The sequence below is a fragment of the Colletotrichum lupini genome, chromosome 2 (genome assembly GCF_023278565.1).
Source record: "Colletotrichum lupini chromosome 2, complete sequence".
In the NCBI taxonomy this organism is placed as follows: domain Eukaryota; kingdom Fungi; phylum Ascomycota; class Sordariomycetes; order Glomerellales; family Glomerellaceae; genus Colletotrichum; species Colletotrichum lupini.
Genome location: NC_064675.1, coordinates 2098491 through 2121067, shown reverse-complemented (window position 1 = coordinate 2121067; position 22577 = coordinate 2098491). Strand labels below are relative to the sequence as shown.

Sequence of the window (22577 nt, the reverse complement as noted above, 5' to 3'; positions counted from 1 at the left end):
CGAACATATGTTAGGATGGACGAGTTGCAATAAAAGTCATATGTTCAAGCTCAAATAGTCGTATATGTTTCATTCAACAAAAGAATCACCTTGAAATTATATGGCATTGTTTTCCCAATCATCCCATTCTCGGTAGCCCGTTCGCTCTTGCCGTCTATTGCGATCTCACACCATTTTGAAAGTTCACCCAGTTGTTTGTTGTTCTGCTTTAGAACACACCACAATTCCTCGCGTCTTCACAGCCTTTGGACCCCGCCTCATCTTTTTCCCCACACCACCTCAATCTCTTGACCCTTTATTCTATTGCCACCCCGAATGCTTTTTGATTATCCCAATCGCATCACCAAAGCATACACATACTTAGTGGTCTTGAATTTTGAGAGCGATATCGGAAGATCACGTTACTCAGTCATTTTCAAGCCGCCCAGCATGAGCGATCAACAGAATCCCGCACCTCTCAAGGATCCATCGAATAAGGAGTCGACTCTCAACGCTCCTGGCAACCAAAATCCATCGATTGCCAGGCTCGCGAGGTCTTGGGGCCCTTACACACCTCCCGACATGAGCTACTGCGCTCTAGAGGTGAGTATCCTTAGCAGTCTGTTGATTATTTGTCATTGCCGCCTTAATATCAAACCACTGACTGATATCAATGGTTTTGATAGCACGATGACCCAGTCTTGCTGGAGAATATCAAGATGCTCAAAGAACTCACGTCTGAGTGCGACGAAGATCCTACCAACCTCCTCGACGTTGTGATGAGAGTTCCACCTAGGCTGAGCAAGTCGATTGTTTACCTGACGGTTGGGCTCCTTCAACACCAAAAGCTGGTCGAAAATTTACTCATGGTGACCGAGCTGCGTGCTAAGAATGATGCTGGGCCCATCAGAAACACAAAGAACGGCCAGAACGTGAAGAAGGGGAAGAAGACAAAGACAAAGACTAGAAAGTTGGCCGACATCAAGGAGGACAACGAGGACGATGAGAATGGTGGTTCCATGGCTCCCAAGGGTCTAGAGAAGAATGACCAGAAGAACGAAACAAAGGACAACATGAGCAAAGCTTTTGGCCCCGCCGAGAGCAATACTGTGGCCAACACCAATCATTTGGCGGTACCCAAGAGCAAAAGGAAGAAGGCGAAGAAGCAGAAGGCCGGCAACGCCATTGGGATTGCTGAGAGTAATTCACAGCTCAACACCGACCAGCGAGCAGCCTCCTTGAATACGAAGACCACGGCAAAGCATAAGAGTAGCAGAGGCTCCGGGACTATTGAGAGTAACGCTGGAGCAATCACCAAAAAGTCGACAGTCTCTAAGGGCAAGAAAGTCAAGGCAAAGGAGAACATTGACAACAATTCCAAGACCGTGAAGAACCACCCAGGAGCCAATATCAAACAGCAAGCAATACCCAAGAACAAGAACAAGATGGCTAAGACCAACAAGAAAGACAGTGCGGCGGAAAGCCATGAGCAAGCTAAGAAGACGCAGCCCAAGAGTGCCCCAGAGTCGTCAAACGCGCAGAACAACAATAAGGTCGAGAGTTCCCCCAAGCCCGACGAGGGTGAGAAGAAGGCAAATGTCAGCGAGACAACCGATGGCGGATTCTTCTCCGTCCTTGAGATCGAGTGCATGAAGAAAATTCAGGGTCGCATTGAACGCGGGATCAGAGATTGCCAGGAAGTGTGGACTGTGGTGCAAAAAATGGAGGAGGCGGCAGAGTCGGAGTGGGCCAAAGCCAGAAAGATGCAAACCCAAGAACAGGCGGAGTGCTCCGCTGAGGGCGGTTAGTCTTTACTCCAAAGGATTCCATTGAATCTGCCCTCAATGTCACTTGTCAGGAGAGCGGAATTTGGATGAGGAGAGTGACACAGTCTGGGTGAACAGCCTGAGAGGGGACGAGGTGGACTCCAGGCTCAGGAATCGTAGGCAAGACTTGGCAGCTCTTGATCTATATATCCTTCACTAGTCATCCTTTAAGAAACTGCAGCAGTGTGCTCATTCATCAATGAACGTGAAATGCGAAGTATGGTGTGAGAAGATGAACCTCTTTATCTAGATTAGGCAAGGAACTCTTGATCAAAAAAGCACTGGCTATATTCACATTAATTGAGTAAGAACTGGAGATGCTGGTAAGAATTCCATTGCGGACACAACTAGAATGACTGTGTGGTCGAAAATAAACAAAACGATACTGAGGCAGGCGCACCCCTTTCGCACCTGCACCTGGGGCGAAGAATATTTTCCCAAATCTCACTTTTCAGCTTTCTCTCGCCTTTCTCCCTCAACATAAGGTACTCACTCCATTCAACACACTCTCCTTACTCCCACGCCACAAACAGAGGGCGATATCCCATCATTCTCTCACTCTTGGCCACTTTGGCATCACAGACAATCGCCCAAAATCACAGTCAAGACAAATCAAAGCCATGTCTGACTCTACTTCGAACTCTTCTTTGGATTCTGCTTCGGACTCGGCCTCGGAGTCTGCCTCTGACAGCGACGGTCCTCAGTTGCCATTCCGCAGCAGCCGCAGCGCCGCGAGACGCAGACGCAGAGCCCGTCAGGTATGCCCTTCCCAATCCTCATCCTTTCCCTGCCTCGCTGTATCTCCAGAGGTACAGTGTGAAGTTGGCTCAAAGGAAAAATAAAAAAAAGATCATTCCTACTCACCTTGGTCTCACAGATGCAAGAACGGCGTCTCTATGAAGCCGATCTCCCTGATCATGACGATGATGACTCTGATGATGGCTCTGCAAGCGAGTCTTCGGTGCAGTGGGCTACGACCCTTTACGCCACTCCCGAGCAGCTGAGAAACCTGCCTCCTCTTCCTCTCAATAACTCGAACTACATGGCCGACAATGCTTCGATCTCTCATCCCGTTAACCCTGTCCCGGACTCTCCTATCCTTACAGAGTCTACATCGGAAGATTCTGAGACTGGCCTTAGCAACGCTGTCTTCGATGATTCTGACATCGATGAGGCTGCTTCCGACATCTCTGAGGATAGTCTCGCCGATGTCGTCCCCGATCCCCGTGTTCTCGAAGCGATTGCCCCTGCGGGTTCTGAGCGAAACCCCATCGTGATCAAGAGCGCTCGCATCATCACCAGAATGAGAGCCAGAATTGCGGAGAACCCTGCCACCGCCATTCAAGAGCGCCGAAACGCCATTGAGACCATCGGCGAGATCTTTCCGTTGCGCTCACTGACTTATGGTGGTGGCCTTTTCACTCCGTTCCAGCCCCTTGGCGTGTGGCATGAAGACATTCTTCTTAGCGACATAAGCGCCTCATTGGCACTGGAGCTGGCTTTCAGCCGTCTGGTCGAGTGGTCCGATACCGTCAGGGCCCTCAGGGATCTAACGCGACAACTCACTGAAGAGGTCAGTGACGAGGAGTACATCACTGCCGAGGAGTTCCTCACTGACGAGGAAGACTAGTTGGGTCGAATTAATCAGGAGCTACATGGTGTTCGAGAGATGTTGGAGGGTCGACACCATGTGCAGTCGACACCTTTGCTCACACAGTCCGAGTTGAGCGACATTAACAACACTATCCTTAGCCCTCGCGAGCTGCGCATCGAGATCGTCGAGTTCGTAGCCAGGGAAGTGGGCTTCATTGTTGCCTCGACTTACATCAACCGCTACCACCTATATCTCCTGGAGACCCTCTCCTATCGCCCCCATCTTATCATCGCGACGCTGTGTTGGGCAACTGCATTGGCTTTGTTGTTCTACTTGTTCTTTGCTGTGAGATTCTGAATGATCTCCTAAGAGGAGGTCTGGATGGTCCATAGGGGTTATCGGAAGGCATGTTCGGAATTGGAAAGCCACCTGGCTTTGTGAGTTATCGCTGTTTGGAAGGTAGTCTTCCCATGGAGGACTTCTCATCATGATCATTAGTGCCAGAGGTAGCTTAGGGCAAATGTTACACAAGAGCTACCCACAGACCACATCTCACTCATTCCGACCATGTGTGGGCAGAGCATAATCCGAGACGTAAGGCCTTGCAGGACTCTATTAGAATAGCTCACGTGCCATGTCCAATGTTGAGAAAGCATAGTTCTCAACTCGGCTGCAACACTTTATGTTTGACCTTTTCAGACCGCGCCAGCCATCAGAGACAGAGGTTCAAATGAGGGGTGAGAAGGATTCAAGGCCTGACGACTATAATACGGGCAATTCCGATTGACAATACTGGATAAGGGATGTTTAGAATGGGCATATGAGATTTTGAGGAAAGCTCATCAGCTGGACGCAACACGTAGGTGTTCGTAGCAAGTTCAGTCCATCCGCAAACCACCCATGACTCGCGGCACCGGTGTCGGGATCATAAAGCACCGCCACCTTGGGATCCGTATATTTTTTGTTTTTTCTCAGGGGCGTGCTCCAGCTTTTCGGCCCAGTGGTGCCCAGCCGGGGCCCGATGAATAAGGGGGTTTTCTCCACAAGCTTCCCCAACATCGTTACCCTGGCGTACAGGCGGAGAAAGGCAATTGCCCCAAGATGAGTTAGAGAAGCTCTAGAACTGCCAATGTCTCTCAATAAACGGTCACATGAGGCAAGTTAAAATTGGAATTCCAGCCACGAGCTCTGTTGCGTCGGTGACAATACGAGAAGAGACCCTGAATTGCAGGGCTCATTTGCCAATAGCTCGGATATAACAAGGGTTTTGGGGAATTAGAGGTTGCGTGCTAAATTTAGGTAGGTGTGTCTTTGAGAGAGGGCGGATTTCCTTCCGTTAGGCGTTAATAATTATCTCTTAAAGGTTGCTTTCCGGTATAAATATAGCTTCCACTAGAGTCTATATATAAACTAATAATAACCCCCCCTAGTTAAGGTAAGAGTCCCGTGTATAATAGTAAGTACTTAGATATTAATAAATCCCGGCTAAATTTAACTAATCGGACTTCGTTTTTTTTTTAAAAAGTACTCGGGCTAGAAATATTTTAAAATAAATTATAACTAATTAGGGTATTATTACTTAATTAAAGTCCGCTCTATAAGAAATAATTCTAACTTATACTTTTTTTTTATTCTAACTAAGTCGCATTCCTTTTTTTAAACTTCTACTCTTCGTTACGACTTTTATTAAAGAATTTTATTATAAAACTTATTATTATACTCGAAATTTATTAATAATTAATTAAAAATGTTTTTAAATTAATTTTATAATACTTTTTTATTACTATAATAGTAATAGCTTTGAGTCCTATATTAATAATAAGAGGGGCTAGCTTAAAAATCTCCTTATATTTAAAACTAATAATATAAGTTTTATCCCTATTATTATAATTAAATACGCAATTTATTTACTTATTTTTATAATAATAAGGTTAAGTAATCCTATTACTAAGAGAACTTTATTACCGTTATTTAGAGGCTGATAGCTTTTATTTTAATAACTATTATTAGTCGTCTCTTAGTATACTTAAAAAGTATTTTAAAGAGGGTTATTATATTAACTCCGCAATTTCTTATAAAGGATCCCTTTTTATTATTATTAACCTCGAAGTTATTTATAAATTATTTCCTATTTTACGTTAATATTTTTAGCTTTATTAATAGTTTTTTATAAAATATTATACTAAAATAATATTATTTATAAAGGGCTAGGATATGCCCCTAAATACCCCCCAAAAGCTTAAAGTTATTATAAATAATAAGGTATTATTTACTATCCTTTTTAAAGAGGATAGTATTATAAATAAAAATATTTCTAAAATATTTCTAGTTTATAAAATTAACTATTTTTAATAAGACGTTACTTAAATAAAAATAAACGTTAAGCTTAGCCCCGAGGAGAGCTATAAGGTTTATAAATCGTAGGACGTTATTAATTATAATAAGTATAACTTATTCTTTAATTAACGCTCTTCTTAACTAAATTTTATAACCTACCCTCTCCTTAACGTATACGAGCCGACTTACTTAGTATTTTATAAATACCGTTACCCTAAACTCGTATTAAACGAGGATATTTTTAATAAGTTACTTTATTAATACTTATATATTATTATATTTAATATTAATTATTTTTAAAAAGTTTTAAAACCCCTAAGTAAATAAGCTAAAATAATAAAATAGTTAAGGGTAAGCTAATTTAGCCTACCCCCGCTAATAATCTTAATAATAATAAGACGGATTTTTAAATAAACCCCGCTATTTTTTTTTAGATTTTTATTAAAAATATAAATAAGTAAAAGGTATAATTAAGGGTTAAAGGATAATAAGGAATAATTAATTTAGAGAAGTTTATAAGTAAAGAGTTTATTAAAATAGAAGTATTTTACTTACCTTTTTAAAATAATACTATATAAATTAAAAATACCGTAGTATTATAAATAAATATTCGTAATAAATATATAAATAGAGGTTAAGGCTATAAATACTAAGTAAATAATATATTAATTATAAATATTTCTTAAATATCTCCTAAACATTTCATAAAAACTTCCTACAAATTTCTTAAATATTTCCTAAAAGTTTCTTAAACATTTCCTAAAGATTTTTTAAAAGTTTCTTAAAAATTTCCTAAAGATTTCCTTAATATACATTAAATATTTCTTAAATATTTCCTTAATATATTTTAAATATTTCCTTAATATATTTTAAATATTTCTTAAATATTTCTATTTTTTTAATTTCTATAATATTTATAAATATAAATTAATTAATAAGTAATAAAATAAATAAATTATTAACTTATTTTAATATATTATAAGCTTATTATATAATTATATATTTAATATAATTTACTATTTATAATTATAATATTAATATTTTATAATAATATATACTCTTATTATTCTAATAAATAATATAAATAAGACTATATATATATATAATATAATTACTTACCTTAGTACTAAAAGTAATATAAGTACTAAAGTTCTAATATTTTTAAATAAGATAACGGGCCTACTATACTCTTAAAAATAAGTATATTATATAGAAATACTAAAGAATTAGGTATTAATTATTAAACCTTTTATAAAGCTCAGTCTAAGCTTTTTTAAAAATATACTTAGTTTTAATAAAAATAATAAGTCTTTATATTATAAAGACCTTATAATATATATAAAGGGGGGGCTCATTAAGAAATATATTAATATAAGCCTTATTCTTATTACCTAATATAATTATTATTTATATTAATAATTAATATTTCTTATTATTAAACTTATTATTATTATTATTCTAACTATAGTTCTTAACTTATTTCTACTTAGCCTTAAGTATAATATTAAAATTAATATAATAAATATAAAATTATTACTAAATATTTAAGAACTACTTATTTAATATAGCCTTTTTTTATTTATTATAGTTTATAATAATAATAATAAAATAACGGACTGAGTATTAATTTATAAATTAGTAAATACTTACTGAAAAAAACTAAAAACCCTCTAGTTTCTCGTTATTAATAAGGCTAAATACGGTATTATAAATAAATTTAAAATAAGTTTATTTAATAATTTAAAAAAAAAAGAGCTTAAAGTAATTAGTATTATAAGTATTATTAAAGCTAATTACCTTAAAGAATCGCTTTTATATTTAAAAATAGTAAAAAGAAATCTAAATAAGGCTAATAAAATAGTTTAGCTTATTATTTACTTATTTTACTATATATAAAATATCTTACTTATTAAATAGCTTAATTAATACTATAATTAATAAATATTTAATTAGTTTTTCTTAATTTAGACGAGCTTTAGTATTATAAATATCTCACTAAATAAATAAAGACTTTAAAAACTATTCTTAAATAATAATATATATATTATAAGCTCGAATTTTAATTTATTAGCTTATAGTTTTAATAACATTTTTAACTACTTTAATAAGCTTATAATATAAAAAGTGCGTAAAGGTTTTAAAATTAAGGCTATAATTATACTAATTATACTAAGGGTCTAAATAATAATATAATAGCTATTTATCCTCTTTTTAAGTTTTAGTAATAACTTATTATTTATAACCGTATTTATAAAACTTATATTATTAAATACTAATATTTAATATAAGCCTAGGCTTATTAAACTAATTATATTAAAAAATATATTAAATAATTTAGCCTCGAGCTTTATATTTATTGCGTTTTATAATACTAAATCTATTAACGTTTATATAATTATTAACTTAATTAAAAAAGATATTATAAGTTTATTTTAAATTATTAAAAATTAATAAGTTTAGAATTTAAGTTATAAAAAAAGAGGAGGATTAGTTACTTAGAGTATAATAAAAAGCTATAGCTTAAAAAGACGTTTTATTTTAAATAAAAAATAGTTATAGGAGTAAATAAAGTAATAAGTTAACTTAGGGACCCTATATTTATTATTATTAATAAATATATTCTTATTATTAAAGTAGTATTATTATTAATTATTAATTAGTCTTAATAACTTATTTAATAAGCTAAAGAGTATTACTAAACTACTCTATTATAAAATAAAAAAGTTATTAAAACTATTTATTAAAAAGAGAGGGGTTATATTTTAAAAAGAATTATAAAAAAGTAGTTTACTAAGTTTTCGTTATTTCCTTAAAGAAATAGTAAATAAAATATAATATAAGCTCTATATTAAAATAATTATTTATAAAAAGTTACGTATTTTATAATATATTAATTAAGAGCTTAGTAATAAAATCGTATTATTTTTTAAAATTATTAATTTTATAAAGTTAGTTGATATTAAGGCGGCTATTTTTAAAAAGGGAAATAAGAATAAGAGAATTAATATATTGGTATTATAAATTAATATACTGGCGTCGCTCTTATACTGGCGTCGCTATTTTACTTTTTAATTAGTTTAAAAAAAATATTAATATAGTTAGATTTTACTAGATACTTATAAAATATTTTAAGCTTTTATTTTTTTACTCTCTTTATACTTAGGTTATATTATTAAGCCTCGAAATCTAATTTATAGTATTTATTTATAATAGTTTTTATAATTAGAGTTAGAGACGTTTTTTAAAGCTAATTTTAAAATAATACCCTTCTTAAAAAACTTCTCCCTTTATAAAAACGATTATTAATTAATTATAGCCTCTTATTATTATTTAGTTAATTATTATTATCTCCCTTTTTAAAAAGTAGCTATAGCTTAAATAGTAGTATATTTAACTAGCTAAATACTATTAAATTCTATACTATATAAGAACATAGCCTAGCGAGCTCGTTTAGAACGAGAGAAAAAAACCCTAAGATAAGTCCGTAAATAAACTCTTTAAAACCCGAGGCCTCGAATTGATAAACGCTAAGTATTATAATAGCCCGAAGAGTATTAAAAATAACGACGAGGTAAGAGCTAAGCATAAGGACTTATTACTATTTAACGGGCTTCTATTTTAAAAAACTATCGGTTATAGTTATTTAAAGGCTTTATATTACGAGGATATCCTATTTATAATTATTTAGTACCCTATAATAAGTATACTTATATTAATAATAATAATTAAGTTCGTTTATTATAAGGGAATAGATAATAAACCGAAGCCGTATATTAACGACTTATTATACGTATACTAAGGGCTAATAAGCTATAGGACTATTTTTTATTTTACTCTAGCTAAGAAGCTTATTTTCTATATAGTTAGTACTATTATTGCTCTAGCTCTTTATAACTACGTTTTTAATGCCGCGAGTTTAACGTCCGTATTCCGGATATTACGAGCTTAGATATAAGGTCTTACTTAGTATACCCCGCTACGTTAGAAAGTATCTATACTTAAAACTCCCGTTTTTTAACGTATTTGTAATATATAGTTAATAGCGGATAAGGCTATACTATACTCTAAGTTATAAGATAATATAGGCCGGTAAAGTCTTAACGCTAGTTTTAAAAAACGTTAAACTCTGCGCTTTATATAAAGAGGAGTAGTGAATGCGGTAAACGGTTAGTTAAATTATAATCTATTTATTATAACCGAATTAATAAGTAATCTTAGGAAATGCTCCTAATGCCGTACGTAATTAAATAATGCGCTACGATCCTAAATTTATAACCTTTTATAATACTTATATTAATTAGAATATTAACTTTAACTTATAAAATATATTTTTAAAAGAGGATACTAAAAACTAAATATATAAACTATTTATATACGTTAGCTTAATACGCAACCCTCATATTATAAATAATATAGTTCTTATAAAACTTTAAAACGACTTAAAACCCGATTATATTATTATTAAAATATAGTAACACTAAATAGAACTTAAAGACGGCCGATATTATATAGAAAATAAGGATAAAGAGGCTAAGATCCGTATACTTACTAACTAAATCCGCTTAATAAAAGCTCGATGCGATTTATATATCGTTAAGGAATATTATAATTACTATTTTTATAACTATCCTATATAGGATATTAAAGTATAAGCCCGTAGTAAAGAGTAAGAAGAGTATATAGAGCTAGGAATCGACTTATAAATTCCCAAGCATAGGCATTTCGCTAAGATGTTATATTATTAATCTAATAATTAAATATAAAATAATATATTATAATAAAACATCGAGGCTATAGACTTAATAATAGTCCTATATAATAAAAGAGAATTAGCTAAACGGGATTACCTCTAGCTATAAGCTCGCGCAAAACTACTTATTATAAAAAATATCTACTTATTAATAACGGTTCCCCTTATTTTAAATATAAAATAATGTCCTATTTACGTTAGTAATAAGCAGCTTCTTTTAAAAGAGCGGACTTTTAAGTACTACTAGATAATAGTTAAGAATAATTATTTTAATAACTAGTACTTTAAAGAACGAGAGCGCACTATAATAAACGGCGGGGTTATTTAATATAACTATCCTTAGTATCGGGATAAGCTACGTTTTTAAAAAATAGAATCGCTAGATACTTTTTAAAATTATATATAGGTTAAGTATAGGGTTTTACTTAGGACTATAGTCTAAGTTATATAAAGACGTGAGAATAAAGTACGCTATAAATGAATAAAATAAGGGTTTATTTAAGAATTAGTTTAATAATAAATATATATTAAAATAATTAAACGGTACTAAAACGTATTATTTAATTAGAAGCTTAACCGCGCTATTTATAAAAACTAAACCTTAGTAATATTATAATACTCTTATAGCAAATAGAATCTATAGTTATAAACTATTTATTATAAATCGACCCCTAGGATATAAAAAAGAGTACTATAGTAAGCTATTAAATTAGTAATTATTATCTTATCGTAGTAATAAGAAGTGCGTTATCGGCACGAGATTAGTTTTACTACCTTTACTAATAATCCTTATTTATAATTTATAACCTTATAGATTTAATAATTCTGCCGTTTTTATATTATTAATAGGCTCTCTTACTTTTCTACCGTTAGCCCTTTTCCCTCTTTTAGTAATTTTACTAGCTCTAGTTTAGTTTTACTAGCTCTAAGGGATTCTACTAGTTATCGTAGAGTTTTAAATAAGTTCTATTACTTTAGCTACCTTAGCTTTTTTTTTTTATCTAATTTAGGAATTTTATTAAAGTTTTCTACTACCCCTTAATTTCACCTAATAAAGTTCTACTACCTAAAGCCTATTTAAGTTTCTACCGTGTTTTTACTGTCCTATTATCTATCTACTTATAATATCTATTATTCGTCGTTAGGCTACGATATGAAGCCTATAATATTAGTATAATATAGTACTATCTCCCTAAGGTATATTTATTAAATAAAAACTATTAGGTCTTATTTATTAAGGAAGGGTAAGAAAGTTTTTGCTTAGCTAAGTTTAAGCCGGGTTTTATCTCGTATTTACTTATTATTACTAGTTCTTATATACTATGTAATATAATTTATTATAGTATCTCTCTAACGCGATTATTAACCCGGTATTATAGTCTATTATTAGTTAAATAGAAGTTTTATCCCTTATTATACTAACCTCAAAGGGGTCCCTATAATAAACGCGGTCGACTTAAAAATAGTATTTAAATACTAAATAGTATAGGAAGGAAAGTAGATTAGCTAATAGGATAGGCCTAGTTACGTTACTAAGCGACTAACCTATTTAATAAAAAGCGTCTAAAGAAAAGAAGCGATATTTATATAAGCTACGTACGCTTTATAATAAGGCCGTATAGAGGTTTATTAATATACGAGCTATATATCTTATTAATCTTACGTAATAATAATATTACCGTTTTACTTATATATATCCGTTAGCGCTTTTTTTATATTAAGTAAATAGAGAGATTGCTTCGTAACTTTATAATATTAAAAAACCGTAAAACTAAAAATCTAATAACTTTAGATAAAGCTATTAAAACTAATTAAGTGCTAATACGTTATAGCTAATTATTAATTAAGAAAAGGGGGCTACTTTATTACGAGTAGTACGATATAATAAGAGTTCTTTATAAGTAGATTTTGCTTATAATCGGGCCTAGTACTAAGTTTATATATATTAAGGTTTTATATTTTATTATTTAGCTAAGGAAGACGACTAGTAATTTAGTTAGCGGGGACGAGATTAAGGGGAGGTTAATATATAGTATATAGTAAAATAATAAATAAGTTATAAAAAAGGAGGCGGCACTATTAACTCTAAGGACTACGATAATATAATAATAAGTATATAAATAGAGCAGTTATTTTAAAGTATAGTAAGTAATTTTAGCTACCGGTTTTCTAAAGAAAAGAACTAAAAGACGCGAAAATAGTAATAAACTAGAGATTAGTCTATTATAATAATAGGTTTAGAAATAAAATAGTATTATTATAACTACATTCCTCTACTAAATAGCTATATTATAATACTTAATAACTACGCACTCTACTTTTACTTTAAACTTTACTACGAGATTTCTTTTCCGCATAGTTTAGTAATAACCTCCTTATTAAAACCGGGTAAACTTCTTTTTTTTAAACATAACCTAGGGAATAGCCTCGGAGGACGGTAGTCTAATTAAATATACTAACTCGGCTCTAGATTTAAAAAAATAGTACTTAGAAGAAGACGTATACTTATAGTACTTATTTTTAAAGCGGACTTAAATATATACGTTAGTTTTATATCGTCGTTATATTTATTTATAACGCTATATAATATTTTTAACCGCTTTATTATAGTTCTTATTAGTTCTATCCCTTTTTTTTTAGTAATTATTAACAAGAAGCTATAATAGTTTATTAAATAATACGGATTATAATAAGCGCTAGCTAAGTTCTAAGTACGTAAATAAAGTAGCGACTCTATTATATTATAGTAATAAAATTAAGGTTTTTAGTATAGTTTATATAGTATAATACCGTATTATACTATATAATAATAAGTAAGTTATCGTTTTACTTTTCTTAATATATCCCTTTTTAAATAAATATACTATATAAATATACGAGGTATATATAGTAATAGAGTTACTTTTAAGCCTATTTTATAGTCGTTAGTATCCTAGGCTTTTATTATAGTTATTTTGCAAGAGTAGTTAAATTAGCTTTTATTCTATTTATTTATAAGAAATTTAGATATAAGTAAGCCTAATTTCTAAGTTCTAATAGCTATTCGAGAGGTTAATTTTAAAGCTAGAATTATTAGCTTAGGACGGGAGGTATATATTAAATAGGGATCGGCGCTTTATTATTAAATAAGTAAGTATATAACTTTTAGTTTTAGAAATATTAAGCGTGCGTATAAAAGAGCGTATATATAAAAGAGGAGTAATATATACTTATAACTATATACGGCTACTAATATTACTAACTAGATTTATATCTAGCTACTTATATTTCTCGCCCCGGTTGTTTTAAAAAAACGATCTTACCTAAGGGCTATATATATTATATAGTAAAGTATAAGAATATAATTTAATAATATAGTGCGTAAAGATAGTTATAAACTAGTACGAATAAGCAAAAGGTATATAGGATAGTATATAATTTAGTACTAGTACCTAGATATAAATTAAATAATTAAAAAATCATATTTCATTAATAAATCCGCTATAGATTATAAGTAGAAATTCTTATCTAGTGAGCGTGTATTATATTAAATATATAAGATACTTTTATATATATATTTTATAGTAATATCCGGTATTATATATATAACGGCTATAATACCCTTATATAATAAGCAAGTCTAGTCTAGGGATTCCGTATTTAAAAAACGTTACGCTAGGACTATTTAAATTTTATTTAAAAAAATTAGTAATAATTGCGTTATTATAGCTAGCTATTTTAAAATAAAACGACTATTCCCCAGAAGCTTTTTTATAAACGTATACTACTCTATATAAAGACGTTACTTCGTTCTTCTTACTTAGTTAATACCGAGCTATTATAAAATAGGTAGTTTTAATTTTAGTTACGATATTTAGGGACGTTATTCTGAGTATAGAGCTTATTTCCTAACGCAAATCGTCTTATAGAAGGCCCTTTTCCTATTTAGTATTATTACTCTCCTCGTTAGAATCGTAGCTTAGAAAGGTAGATATATAAATCTATAAAAAGCACCCTCTCGAAAGCGCTTTGCTTAATAAAGTATTTCTTAAAAATAAGAACACTAATTCTAGCTCTAGACGCATAATAGTTATAAGTAATTCCGTTATATTAGATATTTATTACGGGATGTTTAACTTACGTATTACGAGTATACTAAGGGAATAAATCTATTATAACGTAACGCCCTATTACTTAAAAGGATCTCTTTTAAGCATATCTATCTCTCGGGCGCAGAGGGTCTTAAGCTAGTAAATAAACTAAATTAGGAAAAAATACCGTTATTATATAGTTAAAAACTAATTCGGCCGCACTCTAAAATTAATACCCCGGCTATTAAAGGGCTAAAACTAAAGATAGACGTTATTTAAGTAGTAGTTTATAAAGGTTAGCTTTAGTCTAGTTTATAAAAAGAGCGTCTAGGTAGGTAAATAGTACGTAGCTAGAAATTCTAATTAGAATTAGCGCTCTATAATAACTAAAACGGATATTAAAAAGGGTCCCTAGCCTATAAATAATATCCTTATTATAATAGGGGGTTCTTATCTTAGTTATTAAAAATAACTTATTATAATAAAATAGTAATAGCTTTTTAAGTAAGTAAGAAATAGACCTTATAAAAAAGATACGTTCTTATATATACGGAAAGGCCTTTAATTACGTTATTAAAAATATTTACCTCTAGTTCCCGGGCGTTAACGCCGGTTATTTAAAAAAGCTTAGCGTAGAGTTTATTAATAAGTAATATAATAGTATATATAAGTATATTTCTATAATAATAAATTCTTATTTTTAAAAAGTTAGTTACGTCTCTTAAATACTAAAAATACTCGAGGTTACGGGCGATACTTATAGCTTCTATTGACCTTAGAGCTAATAATTACTAATAATAAACTAGGATAAGTTTAGCGTCTAAAGTAAACGTAAAAGCTACCTAAACGTCTAATTTCTAAGCTAACCCCTATTATAGTTATAAGAGCTCTTTTAAATAGCTCGATATTTTAGTTTTATAAAGTTATCTTTAACTTATATTTAAATAAGCTCGAGGTAGAAAGTATTATAGTGCCTAAGTAGTAGAAGTTAAGAACGTTCTTAAATTAGAGTATTAACTACGGGCCTATAGTATATAAATAAAATAGTTCTAGTGTAGAGAGCTATCCCTTAGAATAGGATATCGATTTTTATATTAAATATAAAGCTAATAAGTCTAACTAAGTAATTACTTTATAGTTTTATAATACCGCGCTATCCTTTATAAGCCACGTTGTCTCGCTTAAAACTACTAATATTACTTAGTATAAAACCTATTTTTATAGAGCCAATCTCCCTAAATATAGCGTAGTATATCTTTAATTATAGCGAACCCTATGTTTAGTTTAACTTTACGTAATACTCGCGCGCTTAGTATTCGTTTTTTAATCTTAAGCTTTATTAAAGCGATATTAAATCGGGGCGAAATTCCGCTATTTTTATTATTATTATTAATTATATAAATATATAAATAGGCCTTACTACGCTCCGGTATACCTACTAAACCGGTATTAATTATAATAGACTAGCTACTATATATATAACTAAAATATATTAATATAGCCCTTTTTTATTACGGCCTTTTATTTAGCCGCTTTAAAAAATTATTTTAATATTATTTCGTTTCTTTTTAATTACGGTACTAATATCGACGGGGCCCCGGACTATAGGCTACGTACTCCTATCTTCTTATTTTTACTAAGTAGAGATATTAAAACGTTTATAGTTCTCTTTTAGTAGGGCGCATAGCTTAAGTCTCTAGGATTTAAAATTAACGCCCTTTATTAAATAGCCGCCGCTAGGCTTATTAAAGTAATTACGTATTTTATTAATAAGAAGTAAATAAGTATAAACGAGGCTAACGAAAACGGGGATATATTACTAATTTATTTTTTATTATTACTATTACTAAATATAATTATAAATTACTTAGCGCGGTTTAGTATAAATATAAACTAGCTTATAATAATTAATATATAGTATATAATAGCCCTTAGTATAGCGTATAAAAATAATATATTCGCTACTACCCTAGTATTATTAAAGGCCGGAGTAGATATTATAAATAAGCTAGATATTTTAATTAAGGGGGCCGACTTAGTGCTCCGTATTTTTAAATAGGACCCGCTCGAGCTAGCCCTCTTAGCCGGGGTTAGAGAGACGGCTAGTAGGACGGCCGTAATAAAAAAATACCTTATTAATCTCTTTATTAAATCGGGTACTAACCTAAATATAACGGTATATATATTAGCCCGTAATAACTAAACGGGGCCTCTCTTATTAAAACTTATATAAATATAATGTTACTAAGAAGCTAAGATATTACTCTTTTTAGAACTCTTAAAAATCGATAAGCGTAACGAGTCTCGATTAAACGCTTTTTATATATTACGGTAACCCCGTAATAGCGTTGGTCTTATTATAGTATAGTGCTAGGATAGACGATATATCATTACGTAATATTATTAATAAGCTAGCGCAGCTTATGGATATATAAGACTACCGGAGTATAATTAGCCTATTAACGCGGGAACCGAAGTTATTAAGGATATTCTATATACTATATTCGTATTATTTCTAAGTAGCGTCCTAGAGTAATAACGCTACCGTATTACGGTTTTTATAAAAATTACCGAGGGTAATTATATAACTTATTATAGAAATACTAAAAGACGGTATTAGTTTAATAAAGATAGGCGTCTTAAATATATTATAAAAAGCGAAGGAGAGCCGGCCCGGGCTAGTAATTATAAGAGTTTTCTAATTAAAAAAAAAGAGTACCCTACGGAAATAGTATTAATATAATAAGCTAAGATAGTTAGGGGAGGAATATAGAGCTATTAATAAAATAGATATAGTATTAAGAGCGGAAAGTATAGAATTATAATAATAGTTTCTAACGAACTAGTCCTTTATAGTATATTATTAGCGAGGCTTAGTTAGTAATACTAGTATTTAAGTAAATAGCTATATTTAGTAAACGTAAAATAACTCCTTAATAAAGGGACACGGCGCATAGCTTAAGAGGGAGTTTACTACCTCGGATAGTATTTATCCCGATTAAATATTAAGTATTTTATAGCTACGTAAGTATATAAGTTTTATAGTCCTATATCTTTAATAAGCCGACGTTTATATCGGTTTTATCGGTTTTAAATATATAACTATAGTCTACCTAAGTAACTTAGATAATATAGGATCTATACTCGATCTAGTCGTCCCTTTTCTAAATTACTTAATAACATAGCTCTTTAAGGATTTGTTTCTTAATAAATATAAACTTAATATAAGAGAGGAGGTTATCCGATCCGCAAAGAATAAACATAGCTTTATAAAGGCTCGTGTTAATATATATAAGTTCGACCGTAATATACGTATTATTAATAATATTTACTAATATAATAAAGCTAGTACCGACCCCGTAACGTCCGATAATACGTTTATAATATACCTAAATACTAATTATACGGCGCTAAATATACTAAATATATATAAAAAGTATAATAGCCTTAAATAAGAAGCTAATAATAGACATAGTATAACCGTATTAAGTTCTACCGTAATTATACTAATATAGAGATTATAAAGACTAAATAGCCTATAACTAACTTTATAAATATTAATAATAACGTAAAAGCAGTACTAGAGACGCGTGTTCGTCCTAGAATAAATATAGTAGAGCTCTTAAAGACTTTTTTATAAAATAGTTATAGAGAGAGTAGGGATAGGACCGGGGGGGGGGGGGGTATATCCGCTCGTTACGAAAGTCGTATTAGTTAGAAATCGTGCTAATAGAAACTAGCTAAGTTAGCTTTCTTATAATAAAGAGTTTATTTTTCTAATTTCTATATATATACTTAAAGCTATATAAATTATAAAGACGTAGTATTATATTTAAGTCCTATTACTTAGAGTTGTAGTGTTATTAATAATCCGGGTCTAGGGCCCGAAATAGGGCGTTTATTAGTAAAAAGAGTAAATATATTTAACTCCGAGATGTAGAAGTATGCGAGTACGGCTCTATAATACTAAAAAATATATATTTAACTACGTACTTATATAAGTTTAGGGTACTTACCGAGGGCCGCTATTTATAACCTAGCTTCTTATTATTAGCTTTTAGTAAATTTATTTCCCTAAAAAGACTACTATATACTTAAAATACTGCGTATTTTAAAATATATCCGCGTTAATATAGGAGTACAACGGGGCTTAATAATTTACGTAGCCTAGTCTTCGTACCTCGAGGTAGTTAAAGTTATTTATATTATTACGAGTAGTGCGTATATATTTTACGGTATAGTCGTAAGCATTTATAATACCCTTAAGTAAAACTAGCTAGACGATTATTAAACTTTATAAGTCTTTAAAAACGGAGAGTATATTAATATATAATAAGAATACGTCGAGCGACCCCGAGTAAGTAACGCTACTTAGGTATTCTATTTTTAGTATATCGTAGGCTACTTTAAGATTAATAACGGCGCTAATTTATATACTATTAAATAAGACGGCTATGCGTATCTAATATAAAAAAGCAAAGAGGACCTCTTTAATTATAGCTAGTTAATAGCTAAGTATAATAAGACTTACCGTTACGTACTACGCTTTTAGAATTATTATAAATAGAATAAGTAAAACGGACGAAGTTATTAAAAAACGGGCTAAGTTACGCTACTTATTAATTTATAGCCGACCGATATAGTTTTAATAATAAAGATCTAAGTTAGAGATAGAGTAAGCCTTTTTTATTTTAAGCTATTAATTTACTTATATTATTATACGGAGCGTTTAAATATAATATATTATTTTTTATATTTTTAAAGTTACCGATCTAGCTCTAATATAGCTAAAAGTAGCTAAACGAGTAAATCTAAAAAAGCTCTTTTTTATATATATACTTAATAAGAGAGTAGCTTCTAAATAATAGAACGATTTACTAATTTAGTAATAGCTCCGATAAGAGCTCTTAATAAGAGAGCTATAGATATAAGCTAAATATTAGTATTTTAATACTTAATATAAATATTATTTAATAATAATACTTTTACTTCTAAGGCGTTACTAGCTAATTATAATATCCCTAAAGACTTTATATTTTTTTAATATTATAAGTAAATAGGTTTTTTTTATATTGATTTATATAAAGAGGCCTCGGTTAGTACTTCTTATATCCAGCCCTTAAAAAACGTTCTACTATACGCCGGTTTTAAAGTTATTATTAAGGTAATTTTAATACTATATTATTAATAGTAACCGACTTTTATCTTATTAATTTATAATAGAGGCTCGCCCGGCTTTATATACCGTATTCCATAACGAGAAATACTAAATATAATATTTTATAAAAACTATTAAAATAGAAGTTACCCTTAATATATACTCTATTATTGACGTAAATAAAAGGGTAGAATACGAAGACTTTAGCGAAGCTAGTTAGCCCGGTATAGAACCTTTTTAGTTTATTTAATATATAAACTTAGATAATACGGTAGCCGGTCGTTTTTTAATTAAAAATATATTAAAGAGGTTCTAAGTTAATAATAAGGATAAGAATACGGCCACGAGTGCGGGATAAAAAATAAGAGTATTAATATAAATACTAAGGTTACGTTATAGCGGGGTATAGCGCGCACGGATAGATATAAAAAGTAAATTATAATAGCTTATATCTAGTTAAGATGAACGAAAATAAAAATAAGGTTTATAAATAGAGTAAAATTTACTAAAAGATATATATAAAAGACGTTTCGTAAAGTATTAATACTATTCCTAGTTCGTACGGGATATTAAGTTTAGAAACTACTTATAAATTTAGAGAATCGCTTTAATATAAAAGGGAAGGGATTTCTAAATCGCGGCTTTTTAAAATATATAGCCGTTAATAATAATCTTATTTTAAAATTAAATATTACTGCTTATATAATATAATATAGCGCAGAACTATACGTAAATAAAGTATAAAATAAAGCTTTTTAACTGTTTAAAGCGGTTATTTACTTAAAAAAGGTTAATAATAGCCTAAGACTCTCCCTAGCTATACCCTAATCGCCGCCGTTTTCTAAATTAAATTCTTATTATGGAATAGGCTAATTATTAAAGCCGTAGACCTATAGGTAGAGCGGCTCGTTTATTATAGTATAGGCAGAGTTAGTAATATTTATTAAATATCTATTTATATATTTAGTTTCGAAATATATACTCTCCGCGCAATAGCCGCTTAATATATTATACTTTACTAGCTTTAATAAATAACTATTATATTTAGTATATTATTTATAATAGTAATTATAAGCTAAATAGAAAAAGACCCGGTCCTAGCTACCTAAAGTAAGAGCGTCGAAGTATTATTAACTATATAGTAATCTAAGAACATAAGGACTTAGACGTATTAATAATTATTTACTACTTTAGCTTATCTAGGTTAACCTACTTTATAAATATAGTATATAAATAAATAGGGCATAACTTAGCTAAATAGCTAGTAGGACCCTTATTATTATAACTACTAAATATCTATTTTTAGAACGGTAGCGCACTTAGCTAGCTAGTTATTACTAACTCCTTTATTATATTAATACCCGGCCCGCTAAGGTTATATATATTAAAAAGAAAAAACTTAAAGATAGAAGTATAAATAAGATTTTTAAACTTTAAGGCATTAAGTCCTTTAATCTTAAGTATAATAAAAACGTAAAGAACGTAGATTATAATAACTAACTATTATAAAATAAAGACTCCCTTCTCTTTAATAAATTATTAATATAGGAAATAGCTAGGCGGGGACTTCCGAAAGCCTTATACTATAAGGATATACTTATAATAATTATTCACTATTTAGTAACGGGACGAGCCGTATTAATAATAGCTATTAAGTTTATTTATTATAAAGGAGCTAATAATAAGCTAAGACCGTAAGTATACGTAGTACTACGGCTCTAATCGCTTTAAATACTTTCTATATTAACTATAAATAGGACTATTTTCTTCTATATACTTATAAGAAAGCTTATTTTTTATACTATTAGTATTATTATTACTCTAGTACTCTATAACTAAGCTTTCGATATAATAAGCTTAATGAATATAACCTGAGTACTAAGAGTAGAGGTTAGGGGTCTAATTTAGTTTACGGCTTTAGGATAGAAATAGTTAATACTTAAGGTTCCGATTTTTTAAAAATTTAGTAGTAATACGTTAGCTATTAACGAGGCTATAAGCTATTTTAAATTATAAGATAATATAGGCTAATAGAGCCTTAATATAGGTTTTAAGAAGGCTTAGACACTACGGTTCGCTTAAAGAGGGGCAGTAAATATAGTAAATAGTAAGTTAAGGTAAATAGTATTTATAAGGACTTTAAATACTTAAAGCTTTAACTCTAAGGAATACGTTTAATACTATACGTAACTAAATAATGCGCTACGATCCTAAGTTTATTACGTTTTAAAGTATATACCTTAATAAGAACGTCTAGTTCGACCTTTAAAATACCTTTTAAAAAGAGGAAACTGAGGAGTAAATATATAAGGTATTTATATATATTAGCCTTATGTATAATCCCTAGGTAATAAGAGATATAGTCCCTAAGGAGGTCTAAGAGAACTTACCTCCCGATCCGGAAATTATAGAGCTAAAATAATAATAATAAGAGTTAAAAAGTAGTTAATACTAAGTATAAAATAAAGAGAACGAAGCCGAAATCTATAGGCTAATTAAGGAAATACGTGCGAAGCGGGATTAACGTAATAAGAGTATTATAAAAAAGTATTTTAAATATTATTTTTATAACTACTTAATATAGAATATTAAGAGGTAGGCGAAAAGTAAAGAAAACGAGGAGTATATTAAACTAGATATTAACCTCTAGATCCCTAAGCGTACTAAACTAGCCTATATCCTCTATTACTAACTAGCTAACTATTCTTATAATAAACTTATAAAGCTTTAGATTAAGGTTATTAATTTAATAATTATACTTTATAATAAAAGAGAGATAGTTAAATAAGACCGTATTTATACTTATTTTTAACCTAAGCTAACTATTAAAGAGACTCCTTAACCTAAGCCCTTCTTATTACTC

At 30.2% G+C, this 22577-nt stretch overlaps 4 protein-coding genes across 4 annotated transcripts; 3 read left to right on the top strand and 1 right to left on the bottom strand.

The window, feature by feature from the left end:
* Positions 1 to 315: 315 nt before the first annotated feature.
* On the top strand, positions 316 to 4133 carry CLUP02_02913 (uncharacterized protein; the record flags this gene model as incomplete). The annotated part of the gene is made up of 9 exons (XM_049281941.1): positions 316 to 582; positions 666 to 1782; positions 1838 to 1899; positions 2339 to 2614; positions 2683 to 3434; positions 3534 to 3744; positions 3792 to 3836; positions 3910 to 3993; positions 4053 to 4133. 9 exons carry the CDS (start codon positions 316 to 318, stop codon positions 4131 to 4133), a joined length of 2895 nt encoding a protein of 964 aa, XP_049139084.1.
* Positions 4134 to 9424: 5291 nt separating this feature from the next.
* Positions 9425 to 9685, top strand: CLUP02_02912 (FluG domain-containing protein; the record flags this gene model as incomplete). The annotated part of the gene is made up of 2 exons (XM_049281940.1): positions 9425 to 9504; positions 9553 to 9685. Coding segments are annotated over 2 exons (213 nt in total), but the record flags the coding sequence as incomplete, so codon positions are not given.
* A 3256-nt stretch (positions 9686 to 12941) lies between these two features.
* Positions 12942 to 13121, bottom strand: CLUP02_02911 (uncharacterized protein; the record flags this gene model as incomplete). The annotated part of the gene is made up of 1 exon (XM_049281939.1): positions 12942 to 13121. A coding segment is annotated over one exon (180 nt), but the record flags the coding sequence as incomplete, so codon positions are not given.
* An 8141-nt stretch (positions 13122 to 21262) lies between these two features.
* CLUP02_02910 (FluG domain-containing protein) lies at positions 21263 to 21553 on the top strand (the record flags this gene model as incomplete). The annotated part of the gene is made up of 2 exons (XM_049281938.1): positions 21263 to 21408; positions 21472 to 21553. Coding segments are annotated over 2 exons (228 nt in total), but the record flags the coding sequence as incomplete, so codon positions are not given.
* Positions 21554 to 22577: the final 1024 nt, after the last annotated feature.